General features: G+C 42.6%; 1 protein-coding gene across 12 annotated transcripts in view; it reads right to left on the bottom strand.

The window, feature by feature from the left end:
* map7d3 (MAP7 domain containing 3) overlaps positions 1-20918 on the bottom strand; it is a 28910-nt gene extending 7992 nt beyond the window's left edge. For 2 of the 12 annotated variants that reach the window (XM_070962025.1, XM_070962026.1), the window contains exons 1-11: positions 20785-20909; positions 13173-13274; positions 12768-12848; positions 11701-11864; positions 11348-11459; positions 10317-10400; positions 9478-9585; positions 8635-8736; positions 8131-8229; positions 6097-6222; positions 3912-4051 (exon numbers count right to left, since the gene is read on the bottom strand). In XM_070962025.1, coding sequence (XP_070818126.1) covers positions 3912-4051; positions 6097-6222; positions 8131-8229; positions 8635-8736; positions 9478-9585; positions 10317-10400; positions 11348-11459; positions 11701-11864; positions 12768-12848; positions 13173-13274; positions 20785-20830 — 1164 coding nt within the window. In that variant the 5' untranslated portion in view covers positions 20831-20909. Of the gene's footprint in view, positions 1-3911; positions 4052-6096; positions 6223-8130; positions 8230-8634; positions 8737-9477; positions 9586-10316; positions 10401-11347; positions 11460-11700; positions 11865-12767; positions 12849-13172; positions 13275-20784 lie in introns of all 12 variants that reach the window. The other 10 variants (XM_070962027.1, XM_070962029.1, XM_070962030.1 and 7 more) reach the window with 10 other exon arrangements.
* Between the last annotated feature and the right edge of the window lie 326 nt (positions 20919-21244).

The following is a 21244-nucleotide window of genomic DNA, read 5'->3' as shown; positions in this document are numbered from 1 at the left end:
TAATACTAATTTATCCCTTTAATCATCTTCTGATCCTTAATGATGATTTTGGACCCTCAACAGAGTCCCATCTAGGTTGGGAACCACTGGTTTAGGCCAGTGATCCCTAACCCCCGGGCCGTGGACCGGTACCGGTCCATGGGTCATTTGGTACCGGGCCGCACAGAAAGAATAAATAACTTACATTATTTCCGTTTTATTCATTATCTGAGTCTGAACGATGCTTTATTTTGAAAAATGAGGTTTCTCTCCGGTACATCTCGGTCATGTGACACGTTGCCGCTGAAATTTTACAGTCAAGCTAGCAAAATGAGAAAAAACAGACATCGCTAGAAAGTTTCTTTGCGAAGGGAAAAAGGCCCAGTGAGGAGGCAGAGGATGAGCCGACGACTTCAAAGAGAAAGAAAGCTGCATTTAACAGACAGTACCAGGAGTCCTACTTAAAATATGGATTTATCGCGACAGGTGATTCCCACGGACCAAGCCTGCTCTGCATTATATGTGGCAATCGACTCTCTAATGAGGCAATGAAGCCTTCAAAACTGCTTGGCCACTTGCAGACCAAGCACCCTGCATTCCCTCGTTGCAGAGAAACAAGCTCAGGGCTCCCACTGATTGAGCGTTAAGGTGAGTTAGATTTTTCATGCACTTTTTACAAATTTTTATGGTGTATCTGTATCATATTTTGAAGGCATGTTTAAACGTTACCATAGCGACCAGAGAGCTTTAGGGGGCAGAGCATCGATGTATAAAGAAAGCAGAGGGGCAGACGGTCGTATCATTTTATTTTGATGTATTTATCTGCCACACCTCAATGGCCGGTCCGTGAAAATGTTGTCTGACATTAAACTGGTCCTTGGCGCAAAAAAGGTTGGGGACCACTGGTTTAGGCAACTGAATTGTGTTTGCATGTGGACACAATCAGGAGTTTGCGTCAAAAAAGTTCAAAATCCTGAAAGAAATACACAAGAACAGGGACAACTGATTAATTTTAACTGAATTAAGTGTCCCTCTGTGTCTTTCAGTTTCACTGGCATTTCAAACGGTGGCACAATGCTGGTGTGAGGGAGGCCATGTGTCAGGTTTTAATTCATCTATTTTTAATGCCCATGTGCTATGTTTGGCACTGTAAACATGATGACAGGGCGCAGCAAGGTCAACCATGTGACGCTCAGACAGACACAAACAGGACTGTCCCACCTCAGGCTTTCAGAGCTGAATGATAAGTGAGTGAATCACATTTTATAAAGCACTTACAAAAGACTGAATTAGCTTTGGTCACACGTACTGACAATCATTCTCAGCATTTGAGGGATGGGAAGGAAAAGCAGGACAGTAAACAGGCAACTGGTGTACAGTTTCATAACAGGGACAAGACATTCATTTTCTATTTATGTCAATCCAACACTGGCACCAGAGCAGCATATAGACAGAGTGTCTTTGTATGAAGGAGGGATCCGGAAGAGATCTCACAGGCGCACACAGCAGTCACAGACATTTACTGTACTTTACCATGGTGACCTTAAACACCACATTGCATCCATTAACGCTGCCTTCTAATTTCCTTTCTAATCATTTGTTATACATAATATCCACATCCTATGCAGGCAGCCTAACTCAGCTGCCTTTAAAGACACAATTCAATGTAAGTGTAACACAATGCCTGAGTGATCCGCTCTGAGTTTCCATTATCTCCGCACCAATCTGTGCATGTGGAGGAGAGAAGACAATGAAATGGTGAGCAAAGTCAAAAGCTTTTTACATCTGGCCCCAGAGTCAGGGTGGGGTCAGCTTTGCATGGCCTGATCTGTCATCAATCAGGCTACTGTGGATGTCTTTGTCTCGGGCTACGACAATGAGTCAATGAGTCCCTTCACAGCGAGAGAGCAGGCAGGTTATGAGAGAGAACCAGGCACTGTGGGCCATCAAGTGAGAACGTCACATACTGTATGAAAGGCAGTAAGTAGGATAACACCGATCTATGAACATGTTCATATTACAGGTGACCAGCACAGGCCACAGAACAGCTGGGGGAACATTTCCCTATGGTTAGCATCCTGCAGCAGTGCTTTGACAGGCAAATGTAGCAGGATATGTGCATATAAATCAGAGTCTTTGGTTGCATCCACTTTCTTCTCTGAGCAAAGTCATTTAAACGTAGGAAGGCGTGCATTTGTTATCACTACTCAAGACAAATGTGTACCTTCAACTTCATGCTGGTTTCCAAACAGCCTCTGGAAAAGTTAACCCTCTCTTCCAATGGCACCAACAATTAAATTGCAGCTAGATAACTGAATAAATGTTGCAGACCTCGCACCAAAAACGTTAAACGTATTATTACAACAACAGTGAAAGTCTAACCGAGAAGGTTTTATTTTGTCTCTGTCGAGTTTGAATGAAGTGTGTTTTATGATGATAAAATTACTGTATCTTTAATTGGAGTCTGGTGGCTTTGGCAAAAGCCATATAGCAGCTGTTTGTGGTTAGACAAAAAGGATCTTACTCTTAAACAACAAGGGATTTTTTTTCCATAAAATTGTCATACACTTAGAATAATAATCCGAGGCTGTCCGTGGCAAAAACCAACACTCTTAGTGGACTACACTGACGGTGCGCAATCGCCCAGAGAGATTACATTGCAGCCTGTTTTGCAGTTGCTGGCTGTACCACTATCACTCAATACTGGACCAATATCAAACCATGGTGTCCCCATTAATCACTTACACAAAAAAACATGGAAAATAGGGCCCGTAAACACAGGTAACATTTGACCAGAATTTCTCCCGTTTGTCTGAGACACTGAAGCACCAAAAACCCTGATGCATGGTGCAAAGTGCCACACATTTCAACGGCATTTAACATACGATGTGGTTATTGAAGAATGTGATTAACTTTTTAAACAGCTTTTATAATATGCACAATATTTTTTCAGACAGTGTTTCAACTTATGCATTAAACTCTGTTCAATTTTGACTGTTTAAACTTAAAAACCATACTGTAAACTACTAATACTTGTATAGGGAGTCCATATTTTCAAATTCAATGACTTTCCAATGGAAATAAAGCAGAATACTGCTGGTAATTAAAAGACTTGACAACACAGTACTGTTATTTTTCAGCAATTGTCTTGTACTGTAAAATATTCTTTCAACTTTTTTTTTCAAATGGTTTCCAAAAAAGGTTTTTGATAATATGAAGTATGCAACTTATTTCTACAACCAGAATGTCCAGAATGACAGTACATCCTACACATGTACTAATTTAAATGTATGTCTTGTTACACTATAGTCTGGACTGGAGGGTTAGAAGATTAGAGATACTCAAAACTCTCATCTAGGATTCACAATCAGCCAGTGCAAACTGACTAACAGAGCTTTAAAAGAATTAAAAATGATGCTTTTGACAAAATATAATAAATTAATTTCCAAAAATACTCAAATTGAGATATCATTACTGACAGTTAAAATAAACAGACATCATGTTACAGAATGGTTCTCCATCCAACACTGATATTTGGACTTCCAATCCGGGTAAATAATGCAAAAGCATGGGTGACTGGACCCATTAAATGAGATGCTATCAAAGCATTGTCAGCAGCTTTGCCTTTCAACACTCTACAAGCACACAGAGCAACAGCATCAGTCTGCTGGCGACCTCGTGCACCGTCATTTTACACACATGTATCCACGCCTGCAGAGCCGTATAAGATCAATTTAATTACTTAGATGAGGATACGAAATACAGCTAAAGGAGAAGGGAACGGACATTCAGGAAACCCATCTGCAGTGAAAGCTTCCATTTCAGTTCATCATTAACAACATCATACGTTTCTTTCTGTAAATGTCTGATGCAAACAGTTTTTTTTGCAGACCAGTGGTGTTAGTAACACGAGCATCAAGAGTCGTTCTCACCAGTGAAGGGTCGAGGGCTCCGTCGGCTGACACGGAGGTGGTCATGCCGCTCTTCTGTCGGTCAATGCTGCGGCTGCGCAAGGGTCCACGCGGTGGGTGCAGGGGACTGGCAGAGGCTGAGCGAGGACACAGGTGACACTCTGGTAAAGGACACAGTCATCGCAGGGCCAGGGGAGCACAACCAATGGGAGGCGTGATAAGCGGCCGAGATGGGCAGCAAAGCAGCGAAGAGCAAATGGACGGAAGCATAAAGAGAGTGGAGAGAGAGAAAAAGAGGGAGAGGAGCAGCGAGGGGAAGGGAGGGCAGATGATGGTTGAAGGAAATGCAGGAGAAGGGGATAAGAGTGCACACACACACACACACACACATGCGCGCACACACACACACATGCGCGCGCACACACACACACATGCGCGCGCACACACACAAAGCGATTTGTTAGATATAGCACTTTAGGCAGGCAACAGCTTGATTTCTGAAGCTTTGATTGGGCTGGAGATTACTGGAGACATGAGCAGCAGAGAGAAACAATCTCACAAAAACCCCGGACACTCCACAGCTGCAAAAGCCTCTGGACACAACATGAACAAACCCCAACACCGAGCACCAAAGCACAGCACACACGAAGCAAAACCTAGCACCAACACAGCAGAACAAACAGTAACACTGCACACACATATCACACAGACTTATTTTAGTAAACTAAACGCACTGCGAGTGTTGATAGTGTTGTTTGTTGTGTTACAATAACGTAAACACGACATCTTTGAGTCCTTCCTGCAATCATGCTGTAACTTTCCAGACTCCAGATCAAACTTTGAATGCAACACTGGTTTCAGGTCTCGAATATCTCAACTGCATGTAAACGGGACCACCTGATCTCAAATATTGATGCTGAGCTGCTAAATAACTATAATCCTGGAATGAAAATGAGTGGAAAAGCACTGTCTTTAGCACTGAGTTGAAGTGTAGCCTAAGTTTACTAAGGAGAGTATACTGCTATCCGCTGGCTATGAGCTTGCTGTGTCAGACTGAGGGATTAGCCTGTGATAATCCCAAGACCTGGAGGACTCTCCCTGCCACAGCCTGGTCACAAATGTATTTGTAATTTATTCTGACTGCCCACTGAGCAGTACTACAGTATGGTGACTATGAAATTTCCGCTGCCATGGGCTACCACTGCTGCTGCTAATGTGGATGTGTCATGCTTCTACTGTGGCTATATTTAGCAGAAGATCTATAGCCGCTAATGGGTTTGTAATGGTCAGTCAATAAAAACCACAACCTAAAACCAACAAGGGTAATACAGATGCAGGTTTGGAGTGAGTCAGTGCTTTACAGTGTGGTTCTCTCTATCTCAAAAAAAAAAAAAAAAACTCCCATTGGAGCATAAAACATAAAAACTATTCACTTAAAATGTAAGGCAAGCCATCCAGTGAGACATAAAACGTGACCTAAATGGCTTCAGAGTATATTTTTCTGCAAAACCTCAACCCAAGTGCCAGAATGGGGAAATACTGAATGTGATTGGTGCGACTTCAAGCCTATATATTATATAGAAGTGCAAGTAATTTCTGCTGTTATTTCAGCATCGTGTACTGGAATCCCCAGCACTCTGGTCACACTACCACAACACATGCAACAGCGCAACAGTCTAATTCTGACGTAACAAGAACCAACAGGTAAGCAGCTTAGAGCCAATCTCCCAGCGTGGACTCCGAGGCTCCTCAGATAGAGAGAAATGCTCCCAGCCAAGTCGGCCCTGCTCAGCTCAGCACACAACAACCAATTGTGTCAGATCTGAGAGTACATGTGAGCTGGACGCGTGTGTATGTCGATATTTACCAGGCAACTATGCTCTCTCACATGAGTGTACTTTGCTGGAAATAACTACTGTAGATACAAAACATCAACAGCTGATTGTTACAATAGCGGCATTTAAACACGGGGAGCTGCGCAGTGACTTCTGTAATTCCACCACCATGAAGAGGCCACCATTCACTTTGAAAGGACTGTTCCAAAAGCACGAGGGTCTGCAGCAGGGAGCTAGGATGAACTAGAAGAGTGATACTGGGAGCGACTGGTCTGACTTTCTACTGATGAAAAATGAGAGTAAGTAGGGAGGACCAGGGTCTGTGTGAAGCCATCCTTCCTTTCTGTCAGGGTCTCCTAAGCGGAGGTTACCTGGAGCATCTGTTCCTTCAGCTGACAGGGCGGCGGCGCTCTTGCTCCTAGCTAGTGAGGCCTGGGTGGGAGTGAGCAGGCGACTAAGGACCCCTCCATCCACAGTACCGGCCGGAGGCCTGCGAGCTACACGGCCCAAAAAAAAAAACCCCGAAAAGCAGAGGAGAACAAAAAGGCCGAGAAGGAAAGAGTGGATGAGAATGGGGGATGAAGGCAAAAGAAGGGGCAGAGGGGGGGAGGGGGGGTCAAATTAAGTTTAGAAAGGTCACCATGTGATTTAACCAACAGGAGAGAATCAACATCAACAACCAAAGGTTAGGTCCCAATAATCTTACATGTGCTCTTTATCAACTGTCTTTATCCTGTTAACTTTTAGTGACATTCAATAAAATGAGGACAGCCAGTAAAAGACAGTAAGGAAAAGGCAGCCATGTAAGAGTGCTGAGACAGACCAAATACTGATTGTCTGGTAACTGAAGATCAGTTAGTACAGAGGAGACAATTAGGTCAAATCAATGGTTCCTTGGGGCAGAGGGAGGTGTGCTGATGGGAAAAAATTAACCATTAGTGAACTTCAAAAACAGTAGAGGAATAATATTGGGTAGGAAGATGAGAAGTGAAAGAAACCAAAGACTAAAAGTGACAGTGCAAGTGACTGTGGCCCGGCAAGAGCTCTGTACCTTCTGCTGTGAAAGTGTTTCAATGTTTTTGATGAAGAAGAGGCCAAATTTGATTAAAGTAAGGAGGCTGACTACAATAGTCAATACTGAACAAGTCAGCGCATTACAAAAGTGCAACTGCAGACCTTGATTTCACAGCAGAAATAAAGAGCTCCTGCTTCCATGAAATGGAAGAATGAAGAATTCCCCGCTGATGCCGTTCTTGCTCCCTGAGCCACAAAATAGAAATCATACAAGAAGAGTTAAAGTGTTGACGGGCTGATTTTGTCACATGTCCCTAAATGCTAACTGTTCAAAAGGAGAGTGCAGTCACACTTCCCTCTGGAGCCCCTTACTGTGAAGACATCTGTTGCAGACAGACTTGTTTATTGTTAGCTGAGTGCTAGCTCCTGGAGCACGGCGGCACGGCTCGCTGCTCAGCACCCAGGTATTAAGAATGCGAGTTATTAAGACTGACATAAGGTTATTGTTGTGAAAACAATGTTGTGTGAGAGCTTTGGGGTTTAATGACTCTAAGATTTTTTTTGCAGATGAGCACAAAGTGCTAAGTCACTAGTTGTATTATTGCCTAGGCTAAACACATAAAACAAACATGTACACAGAACAGGAACATTTTCACAACTCATCATCCGCACGGTGAGGCTGGCTATGGGACAAACAAAAGCATTGGTGGTTAATGGCAATACACAGAGTGCAGTCAGTTGCTGTGGTCATTTCTGGGAGTGCTACGGTGGGATGGCACTGACACACACCACACTCAAGCACGAGCCCAGCGACTTAAATCCAGCTATGACGTCATCTGGGAGGGAGAAAACAATCAACACTTTGTGACAATAAAACAATACACTGTGTTAGTGCAGACACAGCACACAAGGAAAAAAAACCTTCTTGGGTTGACACTTAAAATAAAACAATAAAAAGGATTAAAACAAGATTATCTATCAGTGAGAAACATGGCGCGGAACAGGATCTGGTAAGTTCAGACAGCAGAGGTTAAGGCACAGAACGAACGCAGTGTTCCCCGTTAATCACAGACAAAAGGCGCAGAGAGGCTTAGCAGCTGCCTATGGGTAATTCAGCAGTCAGTGAGCAAGATTTAATTGAAAGAGGACATGGACAGAAGGATGGAGTACATGGAAAGAAGAGTTGCCCAGTTTAAGAATCGTATAGCTGATGACACTGAATGTTATCCCCAAAACCTCTTAGTAGCCGACAGTGTTGATAAGGCTTAAAAAAAAAATTCAAAATGAGCAAGCTGTTAGCATCACAGCAACATGCTTGTTATTCCAAAATGGGGCGTGAGCTTCAGACAGGCGCATGAAAAAAAAAAAGACTGATTGTTCATGCTAGCCACCTTGATCATCCGTCGTCCCCTTATCAGGCTTGGCAGCGGTCTGTGCTCTGCCCACACTTACTCTTGTGAGGGAGGAACTTCTCGTCTTCATGGAACGGCCTACGGACACGAAAGTGGAATTATAGCCAAGCAGGCGCTTAGGAAGGAGTCAACAAGGAATCCCCGTAAACAGTCTTGGAGTCATGTGCACTTCATTTGGCCTTATGTGAGTCATCAGCAGCTGATGTCCAAGTTAACCAGATGATGCTTAAGCACACAGGGGAGAGTTGTAACCGTCCCATCTGATCACACTACCTGATGCAAGTTAATTCAGACTACTACATCGTTAATACCAGAACAGAACTGTCGCAGTATTAACAGCTGTGAGTGTTTACACTCTTAGCATATACAAAGCCAACTTGCTACGTGGATGTCAAAGCTGTGATGGATCTTAATTTATAATGGAGCCTCTTAAATACTTTATAATGAAAGCATAGTGTGGGATGGAGAGGAGATCTGTTGCACCTGTCTGTTCCACCTGAAGCTTTTTGCCGTCTTCCTTACTGGCCTGAGCAGCACTGTCATTGCTAGGCAACCGGTTACAAGACGAACTCCTTGGCTTAACCCCTGAGAGACAATGATGAAACACCCCGTGGTGAATTTACACAGTGCTCCCTCATGAATGGTACAAAGTCTCTCAGACTTTTCTAGAATACATTCACAGACCTAAGAAAGGAAAAGTGTACATTTTAAACAAGTTGAAAGAGAGAAAAATCAGCAATATCACACAGAAGAAACGGTACTGGCAGTCCACAGATGCTGCGGAGAGATGTGACTTGACTGATTGACTCGATTGTTTTTTCTGCAAAAATCAAATATGCTTCTTGTAAATCACGATATGCTTTGGAAGGCTTCTGTTATCCCACTACGAGCACATTTATTAATTAATCACAAGTTGGTGCTTGGAACCCCTTCTGATTGTGAAAATTTGATTCAGTACTTCATAGAGGTGCACAGTCAATGGATGGAGCAGAATTGGGAGGCCAATAGACCGTAGACAGAGAGCTCAAGCAATTTTTACCAGTCTGTTTGTGCTGCAGTGAGCCTGTGTGTAAAACCCTGAATATGGAGAGCAAAGGGTCAGAGTTCACCCAAGGCTTATGAGTTGGAAGTGAAAGTGGATCTCATCCAGATGACTCACAGTTTGTCACCTGATAGATCTCAATACATTAATCATCAATGAAAAACATTCATCTGGCCGATAATAGACGGTGTCGAACATACTACATTGGTTAAGACAGAGCACAGGAATGCAGGGAGGGAGGGGGAGAAGGAGCAAACGAGGCAGGGAGAGGGCGGGAGACTTACTTTTGTCAGGAGATTTGATGAGGGTGGCAGAGGAGGAGGATAGGCGTTTGCTGATGCCAGCCTCAGACGGCTGTTTCAGGTTCATGGTGGATGTGGAGCGCTTGTCCACTAAGAGGGAGGAGGAAAGACAGACAAGGGAGGCGGGGTTTACACTGGAGGTTGGCCAATGGGGAAGGGCAATGGGGGAACAGAAGGGACTACAAGGTTCCGCAAGATCTTAATACCCCTAATATGCAATGGGTGATATGTTGCTTCATTAATATACCTAAAATAGAAATACATAAAAACCACATACACTGATATAACATACACATCAATCCATTGATCTAATGCTCTCCTAATGCAGTGCACATTTAGTAAAACACATAATATACAGGATGAATTTGCAGGTAATATCATGTTTGCACAACAAAGCTGTTGTGGCACGATGGTTAGTAAACAACAGATGCTTATGTTTGACCACTTCAAAGAGGAAAGCATCAACAACATGACAGAGTCCATGCCAGACAATCCAGAGGTGATACTAATCCTGTGTTTTGTGTTGGGCTTCCATGCAAAGTCGCCCATGTGACCTGGAAGTGCTCGATGGTATGAGTGAGTGAAAAACCTAAAGCTACACTTCCAGCTATTCACCCAGCACAAGGCACATTCAGACCACAGGCCCCATACAACAAATGATTAGTGAATAACTGCCAGTTAGACTGCAGGTGAGGGTTTGTGGGGTGGGGTGGGGGGTGGGGGGTGGTGGGAGGGATAGGAGGTTACCAAGCTATTTATAGTGCCAGTGCCAGCCCATGCTGTGTTGCTAGACTGGTTAGCAAATTATCAACAAACAAAACCTTGTCGACTCCTTGGTGGCTTTTCTGGTGAGGCAGGGGAGATAACTACTGTTACTGGAGATGAGGCGCTGACATCAGAGTCTCCTGTGGGAAAAGACAGCTCTCAGAGAGGAGCCATAAAGTACAAGATGCTGAGGCGCATCCTTCATACGTGGGAAGAGAGAGGAGGAGAAACCTGGTGGGTTGCCATCAGCCTTTGCTTGGCACTCAGTGCTTGAAGCGTGAAATACACTGACATTATTTATAACTTTGGCACTACATTACAGCTATCATGAGTTAGTACCACACCAACATAAAGACGTTGTAATTTAAATCACCAATTTATTTCTAAGCTGCAAATGTTCTGCAGATTTCTGCAGAACACTGTGGTTTCTTGTGTCCAACAATGGGAGTGATTGTACAGAGGAGTCAAGTGATATCTCATGCAAAAGAGTGAGAGTGCGACAGACTACAGTTACAATCGTAATTGATGTGTAATTCAGATCTAAGTAAACAGATTTGAGTTTATGAGTTTGCTTTAGTTAATTTCATATTGCCTCGTCATTGCTTGGGGGGTTCAGACTTGGAGTTACTAGTTTGACGTGCTTTAAAAAATTACATGTAATGCATTGCTGCTTGATTGATACCCAACTAGCTGCTAACAAGGTCAAGTTCCTATAGTCTTATATCCTAAGCTTACAGAAGTTAGATTGTGTGATGAAACACAGTAAAAAGACACAATCACCTCTCTGTATGTTTGAGTATTGTGCCTTTCTCTAATATTCATGTTTGACTGAGTGTCACATGTCTCAATATCAGCATCATCATCACTGGCCAAAACACAGCTAGAAATTGCTTTCACGTACACTGTGGCAGGCTTTTACCCCAAATGTGGTGAAACATGTTCTCGTTGTAAACTTGACCACAATCACGTTGTTTTTCTGTTTTTGTTACAAAGAGTGAGGCACTTTTGGAGTATCCTCTTTAAAGCACTGTGGAAAAGGAAAAGTAGAAATAGAAGGGAAAGTCTCAGGTGAAGAAAGTGCATCTACCTGTTCGTCCATCTGAGTCTGTGGACAGTCCTCCCCAGGACCATCTTTTCTGCCTCTGCTCCACTCGCTGACTGCGCTCCAATGTTCGCCGCATAACTGCCTCGTAGTGCTCCTGCAGCATAACGGGCACAGAGGAAGAGAAACATGCAAGCCATTTAGAGCAGAGCAACAACTGTTCCTAACACTAGAGCAGAGAGGACACTCTTCTTCTGTGAAATGTATAAAAGAAACACTACAACATAAACCTGCATCTCTGTCTAAAATTTACTAATTTCAGTCACAAGAGTAAAATCAACTGAGCAACATCAAGCACTGCCCCGCGGCTCTCAAGACTCCACCCCTGCTGCATCTACCTTTTCCTCTTCCTGTTTCTGCTTCCTCTTCTCCTCCACAGCCAGTCGTTTCTGCTCCTCCTTTTTTCGCTGTTCCTCAACCTTTTTCTGACGCTCCTCCACCTGACGCTCCACTTGCAGCTTGGCCTTGCGCTCCCGTTCCATAATCTGAGACTCTCGCAAAGCTGTGCGCACATACAGTGTAAGTGCATGCATGTACAGTGAATGTGTGCAAGAAAAAGTGAATCATTAGTATGTTGTCTTCTTATGCATGTGAACAGCCTTTAAGTAACAACTCATTTGTTATAAGCCGATACAGAACAGAATTGTTTTTTTTAAATATCTATACAAGGTCCAGGTTCATATTCACTGCATTTATGACCAAAAGCCTGCTGCAAATGAGAAAATTCATGATACTAAAATGGTGTGATATGCATTGTGTCATCTCTTTAAATTTAATGGTAAATTTCACATTAGGGTTGGGCGATATGACAGTAGAAATGTGTCCACTGGGAGATCCGGCAATAGCGTTTCCAACGCGGGATGTATTCCTTAGGGTCTGTGCTATATTTTTGGGGCAGGCTATGCAGCAAATCAGGGCCAGATTCTCACGGGATCTCATGAATCCAGCTGCCTTGCGAGGTAACGTGATCTGGGCAGCAGGACTGCTTACCGCATTCTCACATGACATGGAAGCAACAGTTGGTGGTGGTAATGCACCTTTTATCTGGTTTGCAAACCACCACAGAAGAAGCGAGTGACAAGAAAACATGGAGGTCGACAGAGACCGCGATTGTTTTGAGTCTTTTGTTTTTAATGTAGGTCATTATCTAGTTCTTTTTGCTTGTATGGAAGCTCCAAATGAAAGAAGAAAATAATAAAATGAAGTATGGTACAGTGTGTTTATTCTAATTCTTAATTAACTCAATTCTTAATTCGTTTTACAGAACAATTACTGTATTGTATTACAAAATTACATATAACATGATAGAAGATTTTGGCCATGTCGCCCACCCCTGTGTTGCATATAGTTAGGAATGTTAGAGCTGGCTTCAGCTGAAATAATTTCACAAAAATTTGCCTCTTACCCTGTAGTTTGTCTGCCTCTTCTCGCCTCTCTTTTGCCACTCGCAGACGGTCGTCTATTCTAAGTGCAGCACCGTCAAGGACTGCAAACACATACATGTGTATATGCAGTTAAAAGCAATGCGTATTCCAAGAACAAAAGAGAGGATTGCGATCCAGCATAGTGTTACAAAGGGTTTGCATTAGGCAGGTAGATGTGTGCATGTGACCGTCATTAATGAGCTTTGTCAACTGTTACAGTAATAAGATGATGACTAAGATTTAATGCAGTAAGCCACACTGAGAGGGTGGTGGAAGTGGATTGTGTTGCATCTAATGGCTCAGATTATGGAAGACAACAGAGCGAGTGACAGGGCAGTATCTGTGAGAACCAATGTGTTTCTATGTCAGGGTGTGATGTCATTTACCTGGCTTACACCCCTGAGGTTTAGCTGGTGCGTTGGTTGTAGGTCCCGGACTGTTCCCTGACAGGCTGCGCCGCTCCTCGGCTTGTGCCTGTGCAGCTGCAGCTGCATGTAGGAAAACACACCGTGCAAACACACATATAGTCACATCACAACATGTCTGACAAAGCAGGTATATCAAATAATATCAAGGAAACAAAATTGCTCTGGGTTGTCCAAACCAATCATGTTTGAATCAGCCATTTTTCTCTGTGCTTTGTTTGTTCTCCATAGGAATGCTAGTTCTAGAGAGATCCAACGGATTTGAAGCTACAGAACAATCCAGCTATTCAGCCATCCGACATAACGCCTCGCTCATGGTCAACCCTGTAGCCAGCAATACACTGCTTTCTGTGACAAGCTCGGAGGCATGGGCTGTTGTGAGAAACATGTCTGGAATCAAATCCTTGTGAGCTGCTATATGGTTACTATGCCCAGTGGTGCTCAAAATGTTAAGCACAACCACTCCCTAACACATAGACACTAAGAAAAATCAACATAGGACAAATTTCTTCATGTGCAGTTAGCTTTTACGCTGGTTTAGCCATCTTGAGAAACTGGAATATCAGCATGAGTCCTCCTGTGGCAAGGTATAAGTCATCCTATGCTTGCAGCAAGCTTTTTTGTTTTATAATTTCTGCAGCTTTTCTTTGGGAATGTGACTTCTAGCACCACAGAGAGAAAATGTCAGAGTCTGCAAAGGCCCTCTTGTTCTAATACCCATTGACAACTGAACAATTCCTGATAAAAGCAGGGGTTGCAAATATGCTTTTAAAGTAGAAAATACATCAACCCTTCCTCCAGGACCACCACAGGGTCAACAGCACTTTCTTCAGCAAAAAACTAGTCACAGGAGAATCCCGGTTAGGGGATACAGGAGCAGGAAGGAAGGAAACAGTGAGGACATGATCAAGCTTTATGAGCCCTAGTATCAGCCTTCTCTCTGGTCTCTTTCCCTCTGTGTCTCTGCATATTCAGCATTAACAGAACTGCTGACAAAGAGGCAAAATGATGGTCAGCCATGTGATATTCACATTATTGATGAACACGGCTGTGTTCTGAAGGTCTCTCACTGTTTCCATCGCTAACATAAAATCCTTATATTATCATTACATCTCTACTTGTGTAACCCTATCTTTAAAAAAAAAATAAAATCTCTTCAACACTTATGTTTCATGGAAATAAAGTTAAAACACATTAACACACTATTTTGAAAGCTCTGTCATCTGAACTTTGAGAATGAGCTGCAATGCATTCACATTTCTTTACCCATACTGTATTTTAGCTGATCAGTGAAAGCAATTAAAGTAGCTACACATATCAGTCTAAAAAAATCATAGTATGTGCTTTGAAAATTTTAGCCATAATGTAAGCAATTTGTAGTAATTGCACTAGAACACTTAATCAATTGGATGCCGATCATCAAACATTAGTCATCGATGACATACCTTAATGTCAAAAAAGAAATTGCTTGTCAACGTGAAAAAACCCACTAATCTGTTTGAAGTAGTACCACAAAAAAGCCAATCCAAATGTACTTCAAGGGCAAAAGTACTGCTTCTCCTCATCTTTCAAAGGGGAGATGAGACCACTGGTTTAGTATAGCATGCTTGTGACATGATGTGCTGAATTATGATCATGTGCGTCCTCCAAGCAGGGGATAACCACACTGACATCACTGTGGACCTGCTAGAGAACAAGACTAAAGCATGACGATCTCTGTCGACACCTAATGAGAGCTGCATCTTTGCAAATGTGTAAGTACTATACCTAGAGCTTCATCTTTAAGGTCTTGTATGTTCACTTCTTACTTCACAAACTAACTACTTGCCCGCAATACTGTCACATCTCCCACCCTGCAGCAATTAAGATGCTGCTGATGCAGACCAAAGATTTTCTGCTACTTCGCATCGAATCAGTTTCCACCAGCAAATCACTGGATGGATTTTCTTCATAAAGCAGCTTTAGGAGGTGCAACCTTATTTGCCATTCAGGTAAGATAGACATTTGTCTTCAAAAGGAGCAGCCACGGTGAATTTGAATGGTTACATGAAGGTGCCTATTGGACATCATCAAAATCAGAATCACCTCTTACCATGTTGTCTTAGCGTATGTAAAACATTCATGCTTTGCCCAGCATTGCCCGCCACAGGCACTGATCATGGTTTCTCTGAGCACAGCATGGCGTGCATTTCCTATCTGTATGGAAATTGACTGTACACTCTACTGCCCTACCCTCTGAAAAGCAGGGAGGACAACAGGCCCTTATTACATGAAGTGACACCGACAAATTCAGTGATATGTTTTGTTCAATCAGCTGACTACATAATACGGTTTGTTTCTACCCCTGAACCAAAGAAAAATGTGAGTGCGCACAAGATGAAAGGACAAACATAAAAGGGGATCTGGATAGACATTGTAAGACTGCCTGCTGTCACAGAGATTATGACAAAACTACTCCTGAAGTAGTTATAACAAACCAGATATCAGAGTTAGCAGGAGATGGACAGAGTAAAGAGAGGGTAAGCAGCCGTGCACTGATTATCTGTATTATGCAGCAGCATTGATGGTCTTCACTCAAAGCAGCTTATGAGGGTCAAAGTCTGCAGCCAGTGCCCAGTGGAAGTGCACTGGTCACTTCACATTTAATTTCCTTCTTCAACCCCACCAGTGAGACGGCTAAATGATTTGGCTGCATTTTTAACAGCTTTTTCAATACACAAGAGTAAAGTCAGTCAGCAATTCTGTGATAAGAGACTGTATATGTGGTGGGAATAATACAATATCACAAGGATACGCTGACCTCAAAGTAAACTAGGAAACGTGCATGAGCTCAATCTGTTCCCTTCTTTATTTAGTATTCAAATGTGCACGTAAACAGTTTATGATAGTGTATGTTTAGCACACAGTATAGGTTAGCATATGGCTTTTGGGCCTCCAGTGAAACTGCTTTTAACCTCATCAACAACAGACATTCTCTTTTACTCAAGAGAACAGACAGGAAAAACAGATGGGGCACTCCAGGTTTAAGAGGCTGATCTATATTCAGAAGAAAAAGCTACCCGATTCTAGCATGAGTGAATCACACCCAGAGTGAAAACACAATAATCTCTCCAGAGACACGTAAAAAGAATCTTGATGGCTCTGTTATCAATGGTACAGATCATGTAACTAAAACATCATGGCTTTGAAACTAGCCCAGAATCTATGTGTCACATCATACCTCACTCTTTCTATACAACCTTCCCTGTTCATATAAAGGCAAATACAATAAAACGCCAAGCACCCTGTGTAACAGGGGAACTGTTACTAAGGGATGCACACAGCAGCTCAGCATGGATGAAGTGCTTACGCCTGTATCAACGAAGACACTGACTCAGAAATGAGATGATTCACAATTAAATGCAACGATGGTAAAGCTTTGAGAGATTGCTTCACATTTGGGCAGCACAGTATATTTCTCAACAGGAACACCATGTGAGTGAGGTGATGCTGATATTGCAACGCATAGTTAGTAGACTCAGGATAGAGTCCATGAAAGGGTTGCTCAAACAATATCAACTTGTATTTACTGTAAGCAATTTAGTTAGGACCCAGAATATTAAGTTTCAAAGTATGGTCTTCCTCCATGACGTGACTTCAAGCTAACTGCATTTTCTAGTCTTTAGAGGGAAGCAAAAGCAAACAACACAGCAAAGAGGCTGAGTAGGTAACAGCTGTTAAGCCAAAACCATGCACTGTTTCTATCAATGCAAGACTATTTACAGTATGCATAACATCTGCTCTAACATCCACTTTAATATGACTTCCTGTCACAAACTCTGATTCATGATTTTACTGACTTCAGGTGCCACAACCACAGTGGATGTACGTACTCACTGAACTTAATGTTCTGTATCAGACAACACTCTCCAGTGACACACCAATTCATGCGCTGATTAAATGAGATGTAGGAAGAGATTCTGTTTTTCCAACAAACCTCAAGAGAGCCAGGTGTGCTCATAGAAATGAAAAGAGCCAATCAGATGAGCTGTCTGTCATCACTCCATCACTATGGAGATTTGCACACATTAACATACATCAATGCTGCAGCACGGACACACACAATAAACCCTTGAAAACAAAACCACAAAAATTAACAATTATATACCCGAGTGATCGATGGCATTATCTGGGCTAATCGAGTGTTCAGATAAGTGTAGGTAGTAGTGTTGAGGAAAATCTAGAGTTAAATATCCAGTCTGCAGTGGGTGGGCCACATCATTTCAACTCAATCATCCTGTGGTCAATAAAAAAAGTCATCATGTAGTTTCATGCAATGTGTTTTAGTCTGTCATCTTTCTTGGATTCTGGGTTGTACTAATAGATGCTCAAAAAACACTGGAAACCATTCAGAGTGCAGCACATATACATATTGATTGTTGTGGCCCAACCTTCAGGCTGCTGAGTTATTATGGCAGCAATAAAGACCACCGGGGGGGCCAGTGATGGCCTGGCTCTGCAGGCCAGACAAAAACATCAAACAGGAAGCAGGCCAGCCTGCATTACCTCATAACACTTCTAGTCGAATGCTACAACTGATCAAATGCTACTTCTTTCTTTAGAAAGAAAGGTCTTTAGACAATGTTGTTAAAGTGGAGAAGCAATAGAGGGTTAGGACTCTTTTGTGTCTCTCTTTTCAACTGCAGCCATTACTGTGTTTGACTGTTTGGTCCAATTAAGCAGCTTGTTGCAGAAGAAGGGTCTGCACTGTTTAATGAAAGGGTGCTAGTGAGTAATAAAACAAAAAACTCTAAACAAACAACATAAACATGTCAATTCACTGACTAAAACAAACTGAACCAGCAATTAGTTCCTTTTATTTTGTCACATTTGTCCAAAATCACAAAAATCATCTTGTGCTGTACTTGGCTAAAATGAAAACATGAATGTTGTTGGTCATCTGTGGCACAGAGCGTCCTACTGCTGCCTCAAGATTTCAGGTCCTCGGATAACACTGCTGATGCACGCTCTCACACGAGCACACGCATGCATGCACAAACACACCAGATCTTCTATGGGATTACTCAAGACCTGTTCATGCAAAGGTAAGCCTCGGCTATTTGCAGTACTGGTAGGATAATGATGACACATCCCAGTTTCCTTGGGAGTCTCCTCTTCCAGGTGGACTGCATGTTCTTGTGGAGATGGACATTGAAAGGATCTGATGATCTCCAAGTCTGTTATCAATTCCAATTATCAATCCACTTCCTGCTTGACTTGTTTAATCTGTTCTTATTATATGGTGTTAGAGGCTAAAACATAATTTTAAATTATTACTTTATTATACCAGTAATCGTTTGGTTTATAATCCTCATTGAACCAAAACAAGTTAGAACCAAGAAGGCCAAACCAAACATCCTGTTCTAACAATTTGTGAGTGACAAATACATGCTTCACCTCTAACTGCCACATCATATCTTTTCTGCTGTCTGTAGCTCAGCACATTAAATCAAACTCTGACACCATGCTGCATAGACAATGTGTGTCCCTGTGTTTTGTAGTTAAATGGGAATTCATCCTCAAAACCATCCAAAATCTCTCTGCAAAGCTGGCAGGGAACTTGTGTATGTACATACAGATGTGTTAATATCAGTATTTTAACATATCAACTGCTGCCTTATGAGCAAAACTATTCTGATGACTGACTGACGTTAGTTATAGCCTACACATATGAACAGGTTTGGCTATTCAAATCTTTGGTGTGTGTACGTGTCTGCACACATGTGTGTTGTACATCTGATCATTAATTTGAAAGATTAAAATAAAACAGGTACAGAGCATTTGTGCTAGAGGAGCAAAGCTAAGTGGACAGATACAAGAAACAACATACTGAAATTTAGGCTGGTCCATTTCCTCCTCTGGTTAAATCCAACCAGCTCAGAAATATTTCTCATGCTTTTAATTCTGCAGCAGCGATCGCTGAGCCAGGATCAGTATAACCTTGCAGTGTGACTTGCAGTGGTGTGATCTCCTTTTATAATAGCAGGGTACATTTTCTCCTTGCTCACATTCTTGTGGAAATGAACATGAGCTAGATTCCTAACATTATTTTATTATTGTCAGCCGTCTGCTCTGACTGGAGGCCAAGCAAACTGACATCCTTTTATTCCTCACAAAGCCGGGGTTCGAACTTTTTGCGGATATTTCCATAAGACCACAGAATTGGGTGGATGTAAATTCCAGATTGAAAATACTCAATGGAAAAGTTAAGGGAAACAGGAAGAAGATCAGTACTAAATGTGGTCCACTTGTTGCCAGGAGTAAAACATGCCTACACCCACACTGGGTATGCAGAAAACTCCCTCTTACCCTAAAATACTAAGAAAAAAAAAAACTGTCAGTCCAACTGAAGCTCAAGTCATAACAAACCATGCATTCATGCCCACAGATGCAGACCCAGTAAACATCCATGTCTGCGTCTGGACGGGGCCAGCTGAGGCATGGATGAGAGGCATTGATAGAGGTTTTGCTGCTGCAGTTGGCCTGCACAGCACTACTTAGAAAAAAACGCAATGTGGCTATTGCTAAAGGGAACTGTCTGCAGCTGATCCAACCAAAACTCCTTTATCGCCTCATCGAGACATTTCAAGCAAAGCAACCATGCGGCCTTATTCTCCTATCAGAGCTCAGTGTCTGATAGCGTCTGACACCCCAGCTTTATCTGAAATTCAGGTCAGACATTGTTACAGTTACCGTCCCTGCAGAGTGGAGGGGGTTATGCCATATGTCAACATATAAGCATGAATGTCGACCAACTGATACAAGAGAGAAAAGGACAGTTCGTGTCTGATAGTTTTGAGCAGGAAGCAGCGAAAGTGCTGATGTGCTGTGAACTGGCTGCCAGTTAGTTTCTACTACAGGCATCAGCTCACATTGCTGTCAACTTTATTCACACTTTCGTGCACACAAACGCTTCCTAAACTCTCCCTGAAAGGGACAGCAGCAGATGATCACTTTTGACAATAATCCCCCAGTGATGGGCAACGCTGGTTAAGCTACTGACGAAAGTCAGTTACAAAGCAGTTGGTTAACTTCGTTTAGCGAACATTTTCAGCCTGTCTGTACATTCACACAACAGCACTTTGTTGGCCAATATGATTAAAAGGCTAAGCTAAAGCAAAGCTAGGCGAGCTGGGCGCCAGACAAGTCGCGATATGACAACCGGCTCCCCGGATATAAAATAAAATGTTACAACTTTAGCTAACAGGTACTTCAGGTTAGCTACTTCAGCAAGTTGAACCAGCTCGTTTAGCTTTTCCCGGAGTTTAAAGATAAAGCTGTCGGTTGAGATGGGCCAATTCAAGACAACTTATAACGTCTGATGCGCGAAGAAGTACCAAATTTTCCCGCATCCATTGTCAACAGACAACCGGACGGCGAGCTAACGTTACTAGCCGGAAAAGCTGGCCGCGTTACAGCACGCTCAAATAAGCCGGTTAGCGGCGGCACTTGCCAGCAAACATTACAAAGTCATAACTACATTGTAAGAAACAAATGGCCCAAAAAATAACCACGACTGCCAAAGTTTTCTTACCCATTTGGGCTCGCAAGCCTTTGAGAGTCGTTGCACCCTCCGCCATTTCTATGAAGTTTTCCTTCTCTGTTTTTTCTGAAGCAGGGGCGCGTAACACATCGCAGCCGGTAGGACTCGGACACCACGGGGACGTGGACATCAAAGAGAGGGCACGAAAGATAAGGTCTCACTCTTACCTCTTTCCGAAGACTGACAAGACCGCCGCGAAGCGCGGAGGAAGAAAGCGTTCAAAATGCTGAGGTGAATGAAGGGTTTTGAGATATGTGACATGTTCAGCTGCAGATATCTTTTTTTTTTTTTTTTTAAATATAGATGATTCACGAAAGCAATTCCATAAAATGTAAACACGAACAGTACTTTAAGGTTAGACACGTTTACCATGTACTGCTGTTAAAAAAAGAAGCTATTTGAAACTTTTGAATCACATTTTTTTAGTTTGTGGAAAAGAAGATTAAACAGT

This window comes from Chaetodon trifascialis, chromosome 5, assembly GCF_039877785.1.
Source record: "Chaetodon trifascialis isolate fChaTrf1 chromosome 5, fChaTrf1.hap1, whole genome shotgun sequence".
NCBI classification, from domain to species: Eukaryota; Metazoa; Chordata; class Actinopteri; order Chaetodontiformes; family Chaetodontidae; genus Chaetodon; species Chaetodon trifascialis.
The sequence above is the reverse complement of the archived record's forward strand: the minus strand, read 5'-3'. Positions and strand labels throughout refer to the sequence as shown.